This window comes from Pundamilia nyererei, unplaced genomic scaffold (genome assembly GCF_000239375.1).
Source record: "Pundamilia nyererei isolate P.nyererei 1_Seehausen unplaced genomic scaffold, PunNye1.0 scaffold00023, whole genome shotgun sequence".
Lineage (NCBI taxonomy): Eukaryota > Metazoa > Chordata > Actinopteri > Cichliformes > Cichlidae > Pundamilia > Pundamilia nyererei.
The window spans coordinates 4,319,730-4,330,247 of NW_005187424.1; the positions used below are offsets into that span (position 1 = coordinate 4,319,730).

At 36.6% G+C, this 10,518-nt stretch overlaps 1 protein-coding gene across 1 annotated transcript in view; it reads right to left on the bottom strand.

Annotated features, from left to right (window-relative positions):
* The window catches only part of LOC106456142 (excitatory amino acid transporter 5-like), a 20,015-nt gene that overhangs the window by 3,945 nt on the left and 5,552 nt on the right, over nucleotides 1-10,518 (bottom strand). Inside the window, exon 2 of the mRNA XM_013909313.1 lies at nucleotides 36-115. Within this exon, the coding sequence (XP_013764767.1) occupies nucleotides 36-115 (80 nt within the window). The remainder of the gene's footprint in view (nucleotides 1-35; nucleotides 116-10,518) is intronic.

Below are 10,518 nucleotides of genomic sequence, written 5' to 3' on the forward strand. Positions count from 1 at the left end.
GTCATTGTGTTAGAGCTGTACTGACGTGCAGGTACCTGGACACGACGAGTGGGAGAATCAGCATCTTCAGCATCCTCATTAGTAGCTCACCAGGAAACTGAAAGTACTTCACCTCCTGTCAGGGTAAGAGAAGAGAAATAATGGTCACGGGTAATTTTAGGAAGTCTATCACACAGATTTTTGAAAAGGACCTTATGTTACTTAAAAAGAAATAATGAACAGGAGCAGGGCATGACAGTGACACATAATGAATTACCTTTTGAAGAGTTTAGATGTCTGTTATAAAAAAAAATTCAGTTTCATGGACAGAAATGAGACTCTGACTATTTTCCTATTTTTCTTCTTTGCTAATAAATGGGTACATGTTTAATCTGCATTGTAAACACCTTCATCTCACCCTATCTCTTGCACTCTGTCACACCAACTCTCTGAATGTCATCCTTCACTACATCTGTAAAGCTCGTCTGTGGCATTGCTCTTTTACTGCTGCCTGGCAGCTCCATCTTCAGCCTTCTTCCTCTGCGTGTTCTCCAAACTGTCCTAGCCTTGTGTCTCCAACGTTGTCTCCAAGCACCTCAGCCTCAGCATTCCCTCCTTGTGTTCTCCTTTCTAATCCTGTCCCTCCTGGTCACTCCCAGCATTCTTAACATCCACCATCATACAGGAAGAAAATGCACATCCAGCACAAGCCATTATAAAAAATGTGATGATGAATTACACTTAAATATTGTAGATTTCCTAGTACAGAAAATCTTTTGATTCATCACTGTCCTTCCCACACCTCTGCCAGGTTGAGAAACAAAATATCACAAGACTTGCAGAAATAGAAAACAACATATTTTTGTCCTTATGCTAAGTTTAACAAGCAAAATGGTATTTGAAATTTTGATTTTCACAACAGTAACAATGTGTGGAATTTGAGAAAAAGAGATCATTTCATCTAAAGGATAGATGTAACACCCTTAGATGAGGGCTGGTTGCAGCAGAATAACGGTGGCTCACAGTATCACGTAGCAACCTGTATTTAAAAGTGGTTTGTTTCTGTAAAATTGTAGCAATACATACTAAGTAACAAAACAGTATGTGCCTCAGAGCCCAAGCTTGGGCATCATTTAGAGACTCAAATCTCAAAAGATGGGAAACAAATCCAGCACTCACGGATCAAATGTTCTATATTTGAATCCTCTCAAGGAGCAGGTGTATGCTGGTTGAAATTCACTCTACTTGGTGAAGCACGCTGACAATAAACACAAAGAATGAGAGAAAGAACATGGGAGCTTGTATGATGGAAGGATGGAGGTGAATTGGTGAAAGAGAAGCTGGAGAAAGTGTTAAGAGCCACCACATCATCTACAAGCTTATGTCAGTATAGAGAAAAGGGTTCTTCAGGTATTGTCTTTAGGTTCAGTAATTGGCTCAAAGAGGAGAGCGTAACAAATGCGATCATTTCATAGCAGTTGTAACTGAAAACCAAGATTTGAATATGTGAATATTTTCTCCCTTCTTTAGACTTTAACCCAGGTTTAGCAGCAGACCATATGAAGTCGACAGGTGGTCACTTGGCTCAAGTCATGCTATGCACAATTATAACCATACATGCACAGTACACCCATAAAATAATGTAGCCACAATGTTAAACAGTCTAAAAATACCTGTCTTAGATTGCAGAGGCAACCCATATGGAAAAGATATATATAAATCTTATAAAGTTTGTATCTGTCTTGTGTGAAACTTGTATGAAAAGCATACAAGAGTGAAAACAGATATAAGATCCCTTGAAAAATTATATAATGAAACTTGTATGTTTTGGATACTTACTAAAACAATATATGAAAGTAATGAGAAAGTGGCCACTTTCATGAGTAAATCATGTAAGTTTTTACTATTTCTTTTCCATATGGGAAAGCAGGAAACAAAAAGGAGAAACATTTTTTCTGAAAGTGGATCAATGAACTCACCAGCTAATTGTGAACACAGAATCTCCTCAGCACATTTCTACTTGTTTCGCAGTTTTTCAGTACCTCCATGCTTTAAAAGTAGTTGCACAAACTGACGACTGAGGTATTTTTGGTTTCAAAGAGACATTAGAAGCAGTCTGACTGTTATTGGCCTATCCACTCTGTCTTCTTCTTTTACCAGGACTGCTAGAGAAGCACTAAAGTGTTAACTGAAAAACTTGCACAGCTATGACTTTTTACTAATATGGCTATTTAAGGTTTTCATTAACAAACTATATGAATTAATGCAACTTTTATTATTAATAGAATTCAGCTAAGGGGGCACAGATACTTTACTGGGTGGGCCTAACAACAACACTAATCATAACCTAATCATATTAAAGTATCCATAAAGAAATTCTGTACATTAATATTAACAGCTGTAGCAGAAAGCTAGCTCTCTTATTCATAAAACTGGCTCTGTGCCACAACTAGGCAAACTATAACCCTGGTAGCTCTGATGCTAGCGTTTAAAACCCAGCTAGCTGGAGCTACCATCACTGACATATCAAACATTTTGGACATTTACTGCAGTGCTGCTTCTTTTTGTTTCAATTCAATGGGCTACATACTGAACTTTAGAATTAGAAACAAAGTATCAATCCTTATTGAAAATCGCTGACAATTTCTCCGTCATTGAGGAGGGAGTGCCACACAGTTAGTCATTTCTTTTTCATTCAGATTCATTCCTGACTGAATAAGTGGAAAAAAATTAACAGGGTGAATTAACAAATTGTTAAAAGTGTTTAAAAAGCAAAAAAAGGCAATTGTGTTGCCAAGGCCGATTGACTTTGATGTTGACTTTAGCCTTGAGATGAAATTATGTCCCTGGCTGTCACAAAAGCAGTGATTTTGTAATTCCAGTTGGAACAAGGTAGGTGATGAGTATTTTATCAAGGTTGTAAATCCCACAAAGCCTCAGATCTTCTATTGCTTTCATTTGTATATACAGATTTCCCCCCCTAACTGGCAGTTTATTATAACATACTGGAACAACTGTAAGTTCATGACCTGCGATAAATTGAAAGCCTGTCGTGGGAGTACCAGGCTATCAATTTATCGCATGGATGGAAAATGTGATGTTAAAGTGGTCCAGAAAAAGAAAAATCTCACTGTTAACTTTCACTGGTGTTGCATTTCTTTGATGTTTACATGAGAAGTTGTTAAGCATTAAACAGAGATTTGTTAAATCAGATGGAAAAAAACAGCTGCAGCAGAGCAGGCTTACACATATGGACAGTGTATTAACATGGATGACATACCAGCTTTTGACCTACAACAGCTTACATTTCTCTGCTTTTCACTGCATATGTTCAGATTTCATTTTATTCAGAAATTACCCCAGTTGGTCAATAGAAAACGGTCAATAGAAAACATGTAGTCGCTTTCTTGTTTGACCTTTGTTGTCCTCTATTTTTTGAATTTGGATTTCCTTGTTGATTGTAGCCTCCCTTGTGTTTCTCCATGTTCAGTCATGTATTAGTTTTGTTTCTGTGTTTTGTTGCTTCCAGATTTATTTTGTAAGTCTTCTGTCTCTTGTGCTTTCCCTTTATTTTCACTTAAGCAGGCCTTTCATTTCAGCTCTGCATTGTTGCCCCATGTCTCAACTCTACCAAATTTACTTTCTGCATGTTCTCTAGATGAATACAGGACTACCTATATAAATTTATCTTGATTTTTGGTGTTTTTTTTTTTTTAAACCTGTACTGTAATGGACCCATCACAGGAGATTTCTCTGACATGTTTCTTAATGATTACAATGAATGCACTTATAAAAACAATACACTGGAAAGCAATAAGATCATGTTTGTTTTGTATTTTTATAAGATTTAATATCATTCATTCATTCAATTCAGAAAATGCCCAACTCATCATAGTGCTGCACAGTGATGGCAACAAGAAAGATCAAAAGAAACATTTAACCTATTATTAAACTTAATTGGCTCAAAATGTAAAAGAACCCACCCACCACTTCAATCACACCCTGGATCTTGTTCTGACATGTGACATAGGAACTGAACATTTATGCAGTGTTCCCTGAAAACCCTCTTTTGTCTGATTACTTCTTAATAACACTTAAATTTACAATAATGGATTACTCAATAGTGGGTAATACATTTCATTACTGTAGACGTCTTTCTGAAAGTGCAGTAATTACATTTAAGCATATTTTTCCTCCACTTATTGTGTCAACACAGTGCAGAGCTGCTACGCCCACATGGTGTCACATCGACATTGTGCATGACTCTGGATACTGTGGCGCTTCTGAAAAAGAAAGCCTCAAATCACAAGTACTTGACTTCCTGGTATAACTCTCTAATGTGCACCTTATAGCAGATAACCCAAAAGTTAGAGAGGAAATGGTATCTCATTAATTTAGAAGATCTTCATTTAACCTGGAAAGATAGTTTATTGCTCTATATAAAAGCCCTCCTAAAAGGCTAGGACATCTTACTTTTCATTAGTGAAGAAAATAAGAGCAACCCCAGTTTTCTTTTCAACACTGTAGCCAGAATCAGTCTGCTGAGCCAAACTTTCCTTGAACCTTAACTAGTAATGAGCTCACAAGTTTCTTCACAAATAAAAATCTAACCAATAGAGAAAAAATTATTCATAACCATCTCATGCATCATTACATGCAGATACTTTCAATAACAGTACGACTGATGAGTCTCTCCAATTAATCTTTGAGTTAACTTCAGTAATCACTTCCTCCAAACCTTCAATGTGTCTGTTAGACCCCAATCCTACAAGACTGCTCAAAGAAGTCCTGCCATTAATTAAAGCTTAAATATGATTAATAGAGGTAGTTTAATCTTAAATATGATCCATCTATCTCTATTAATGGGCTACATATCACAAACCTTTAAGGTTTCAGTAATTAAACCATCACTTGATCCAGCTGTCTTAGTTAATTATACGTCTATACATCTCCAACCTTCCTTTTATCTCAAAGATAGAAAGAGTAGTTTTAAACTTAAGTGTCTAATCAAAGACACTTATATTTTAAAAAAAACATTTTTTTTAATCTTTCACAAATCACAAAATCAACACCTACTGTATGATGTGGTGAAAGTGGAGTTCAACTGACTATTACTCAGTTTTATGGAAAGAAATCCCTTCTGATTGACTTTAAGAAACTCCCAAAGCAACATCACTGGTGTGTAAAGTAGACCTTGTTGTTCATTCCTCTCACAGACTCTATTACTCAATAGAGACTGGCGTAGGTGGAAGGAATATTTCAACAGGAAAAGAGGTGAGAGTCATGGCTAAGCACAGAGAGGTAAATCTAATATGCAAGTTTTGGGGAGTTTGTCGGCAGATCCTGTGGGGTTTTGTGTGTTTGTGAGTCCACCAGGCTTAACACTGGCCTCTGTCCAGTGCAACAGTGGACAGCTGTTCTCTATCAGCTGTGCTGTTTCCATCCCAGCCAGAGCGCATATCTCCAAAATGAAACTGGCAGTGGATCAGTTGCTTGACAAAGCTTCTTTCCTCCCAAGTGGTCTCTACGGGCGCAGTGCAGTTTCAAAGCCCTGAACCAGGATCATGCAATTTAAAATATAATTACACTTCATGCACCAGAATATAAAGATCAATTGAATATGTGCTACACAAGACCTTACATAAAAGTATTTATGTTTTTTACGTTTTCTTTATTCTCTTCTCATCCCATCATAAATAGAGGGTGGTTTTATCTTGTGTTAAATTAATTGGTTAATGCCCTTTATTAATAATGAAGGTGTTATAACGTTTTCACATACTAAAAACGAGATGAACAAGGTGTATCGTTTATTTATTTTAATGTTAAACATGTGATTGAGGCTTCAATATTGAAGTTAGAAAATACAAATGGTAATTGAAAAAAGTGAGTCCTTAGAGGTGCTGTGCTGGATTCAGAACCACCGGATGTATTATTAGAGCATGAGCACCACAGAGTTTACTGTGTATAATCTGGATTTCTTTTGGCTTTTAAGCTCTGTCTGTTAGATTGTCAATACTTCCACCTTTGTTTTGTTCGCCCAGTGTTTCCTCTGTGTATAATAATCCTCTTTTCCCTTTGTCAAAGCTTCTGTTATGTTCCTGTGAAGTCTTATGTTTCTTGCTCCTGTTTCTAAAAATAATAATTTGATATAATAGAAAAATAATAATAATAAAATATAAAAATATGTTTATTCTAAATAATAAATAATAATTCATGAATTCAAATAAATATCAATTTTTAGTAACATGACACCTAATCACATATGAACATGAATTAAAGGCCCTTTAAGTTTATGTAAGTCCATCCATCCATCTATCCAAATGACAACCGCCAGGTAAGTTAAATGTGAATGGTATATTGTAGCCATTAAACAAATAATTAAGTTCCGGTACAAATAGAGGGGTTGGCTTAGAAAAAGTGCATAAAACTCAATTTGTGGGTGTGACAATAGCTGACAAAATTTGCTGGAAATGTCACATGTGAAAAATCTGTTACTGTTCTCTACCTTATTTAGACTACTGTGTGGAGATGGTCTTATTTTTATTGTATTTGTATTTATTTGTTCAAAATCGACTTGTCTGTCTGTCCATCCATTCATTATCTTCCACTTATTTGAAATCGTGTGTACAGGACCTTGTGGAGCTCCTTTTGTGAGAGAGACTGTTGACGTGGACAAACAATCTCTGTAATAAATAAATTACGTAAACCAGCCAAACATGATTTCCTCAATCAGCAATGCTTTTCAGTGAGGTGATTACACATTTTTATTACAGGCACAATATCTGTAATCACAGCGTAGACAATTTTCTTCCCTGCAAAACTTCAGTTTACTATTTTACTTTTATCTTTTTTTGTTTTTACATTTTTTTGTATAGCTTTAGTTTTTTAATTCATTCTCACTACTCTCAGCCTAACATTCAGCCACATATTTTCTTTAGGAGTTGGTAGAGACCAGAAACAGTTAAACAATCATTTGTTTCTTTCAATGTGTAAAAATGCAGCTCTTTGTTTACAAGGTATCCATATAAAATGAAAGGTTGCAAGCGTTCAGTTGTGAGGACTCCTTGCCAATAGCAATCATGGTCTTTTGTGTTGATTGTTGGATGTTATACATTTAGTCACTCACAAAAAAATCTAGAAGAGCTGTGATGGTGCACATTTTCACAGATAGGCTGAAAACAGGGCAGTGACCCCAAGCAAACAGATGCGGTGGCTTTAAAAACAGTCGGTGTCCTGAGCTAATCCCACTAGAAATTGGTGGGATGATACAAGGAGAGCATTTTACAGGAATTATTTATACAGGGAGGCAAATTGACAGGAATACACAGGCTCCAGTACAGCGCTGCAGTGATCTGAGCCCCTAGATCCCCTGGCAATATGATTGTGTTTGGGAGTTAGCCTTGGTCCAGACTCATCACCACCTAATTCCCTAATCATGATCAGATCCAAAGATGCAAAGTTATTTATATTAAAAGCATTCAAAAAGCAACACAACTTGATATCTAACCAACCAAATTAAACACACACCATATTAATGTTTCATTTGAGTAAAACAGCACTTCTTTAGTAATTTGGGGAACAGGGGTACAAGTCGAACTCAAAAATATAACTTAGATCAAGCGCCTCTTTGCAAACATTATTAGATAAGAGTTTGAGTAGAGAATAATAATTCTGAGAGTCAGTCTTAATGATCTATAAATACCATTAGCCAGATTGAAATTCATCATAGTTGTTCGTTAAAGGAATTAATTTGTTTCTTTTAAAAAATATTTGGAGGAATAAAGGTCTGAAAATATTTTAAACTATCCAAAATACAACTAGTAAAAAGAGAAATGAATGGCACTGGCATGGAAGTGTAATATTGTTTTCCAGGGTTAGCAGAGGGAGTTCACTGAGGGGGGTTATTGCTGAAAGAGGACAGGAGTCAAGCTATCTGAGTATAGTGGGGAAGTGCAGCTGAATCCCATATCACAGCATTTATGAATTTATAAAGATAAATATCAATATGTTGTTCACTTTGTTTTTGTTGTTGTTCTTCACTTTATCCCTGCTTTTAGCATCTGAGGTATGTCGCAAAATCCACACTGCTGTGCTGTCTGAGTCATCCATCATGCTGTGTCCCAACCTCTAAATGCAACTTCAATATGCTATTCATACTATTCACTGGTCATAGACTCTCCTGCTGCTGATTTGCAACTGTGGGCTTGCTCTTTATTGTTTTGATCTTGATATGGTGTCATTGCTTATCATTTTGTTAAACCAACCTAGTCATTTTCAGTAAAGTATCTTACCGCATTGATTGCACACAAAAATGTGGTCCCTGCACTTTTTGTATGAGATTAAACAGTTTCTGTTTGGTGTGTGGAACTGAGGAGAGAAGTGCTACACAGTGAGGTGTTTCTTTAAAGAGGCTTTAAAAATACCTTAAGATGAGCACTGAAAAAATCTGATTTCTTAAACATTCCATCTCTCTTTGTACTTCATGTTAACCTTCCCTCTGCAACACTTTGGATCAGCTGGAGGTTTTTCAAAGAACTAAAGGGACATTCTTATAATAAAATTTTAAATTAGTCCAACTTTGAGGCAATAATTATATGGACTACGGATGTGTCATAAATAAAAAGATGAGTAACAAAAAGAAAAAAACAAACAAACAGAAGAAAACCGTTACCATAAGAAAGTCACTGTGATGTCACCTTTAGAATGGAAAACTCAATGATTTATTCTTTACTTCTATATGTTTTCATGGGAGTTCATACAGTACATGCAGACAGTGTGTAGCAATTGATTAGCAGTAGTTAACTATATATATTTAATTCCCTTATTTGAGTTGTATGAAGCAGCATTAGCTTCCAGCTGGCAGACCAACTGCTGTGGAAAGTTGCTGACATCACTCTATTTGACACAAATTCCTGCAGTTTTATTGACTTCAAGGACCAAAAAGGAAAAATCTTCCTTTTTCTTTTTTTGTTTCTGACATTCCTGCATTGTGAGTTATGTTCAGTAAACAGTCTGGCTGCAGAAGTCCATTCATCCATTTTCAAATGCTCATCTGGATGTAGATCGCACAGGCAGTGGTCTTAGCCAAAACCTCCCTCTCCATGCTTACCTCTTCCAGCACTTCTGAGGACAGACTGAGGGATTCCCAAACCAGTGGAGAGATGCAATTTCTCCAGCATCCTGTGTCTGAGCCTAGCCTCAACTAAGAGGCGTCCAGGAGGCACGCTCATCAGATGCCTGAATTAACTCCACTGGCTCTCTTCGATCAGAAGCAATGGCCCCACTCTAAGCCCTCCTGAATAACCAAGTTCCTGACCCCATAATGCTTTGTACGCTTCTTGTATCTGCGATCTTATTCTTTTGGTCTCTACCCACAACTCATACCAACAGTTTTTCATTAAAAAAATAAAACAAAACAATAAAAAAACTGTAACTCTGAGAGAGGATGCACCTCACACCCAAGACACTGAGCAGAGAGCAAAACTAGAGAGTTGTTTTTGGAAAGACACATTTTCATAAATAATTCAAGCTTCCTTGAAATATTAAGGAAGGTCAAGGATTTTCCATTCAGAATAAATGTATTGTTACTAAACACAATTGCATTGTTAGTTTAATTTTCACCTTGTAAGGCTGTGTGTGTAACCGTGTGTGTGTCTGTGTTTGTGCACGATCATGGCAAAATGTCCGTTACTGTATACGTATATAAGTTTTTTTGTCATATTTTGTCACAAAACATAAAAGGTGTTGACATGAATAAAGGTTTTTGCAGATGTGTGTTCGGTGACCCATTGATATGTAATAATGTCATAGTTACTGCAGTTTTTTTTTCTTTTACTTCAGATCGAACTTTTTGGTTTAGCAGCAAAATTGGCAGTTGCTTGCTTGATTGATTCTTGTAAATGTTGTTCCAGTCTTATTTATACTTTCAGGCTGTGCAAAGTTAGTCTCTTATTATTTTAAAAGCAAAAACTGTCTAAGTTGTCACAAAAAAGAAAATGCTGCAAAGGTATGGTGAACAAGAGGCGTCCAGCATGCTAAGAAGCTAAAAATGCCAGTACACTATCCATCAACTTATGAAAGTCATGTTTTGCACAGAGTTGATGAATGTAGGGATGGTGTCAGGGGGGAGGTGTACAGACAGTGGGCTGAGGGTCTGCAGGGCGAAGTGGATGCATTATGATAGCTAAAGCGCTTTTCTGTTAAGCAGAGAGAGCTTAGTTTGCTGTGTAAGAGCAGGATTAGCACTTGCATACGACCAGCAGAGAAGGTCTGTTGCAGCTCGACTCATCTTGCACTCAGACATTAAGGGTCAATGTGTGTATGCCTGCATGTGTGTGTGCAGTGAACTGGGCAGTACAATTTGACAAGGTTCACCAACCAAGTGTGACACAATGAAGCATTAGAGTACAATAAACAGCATCACTGAGAAAAGTTAGTTATAGTTATATATACCAAACATGTTGTTTATGTTTTGTAATACAGCTATGTTGCATATATATATATCTATTTCTCTCTCTCTCTCTCTCTCTCTCTCTCTCT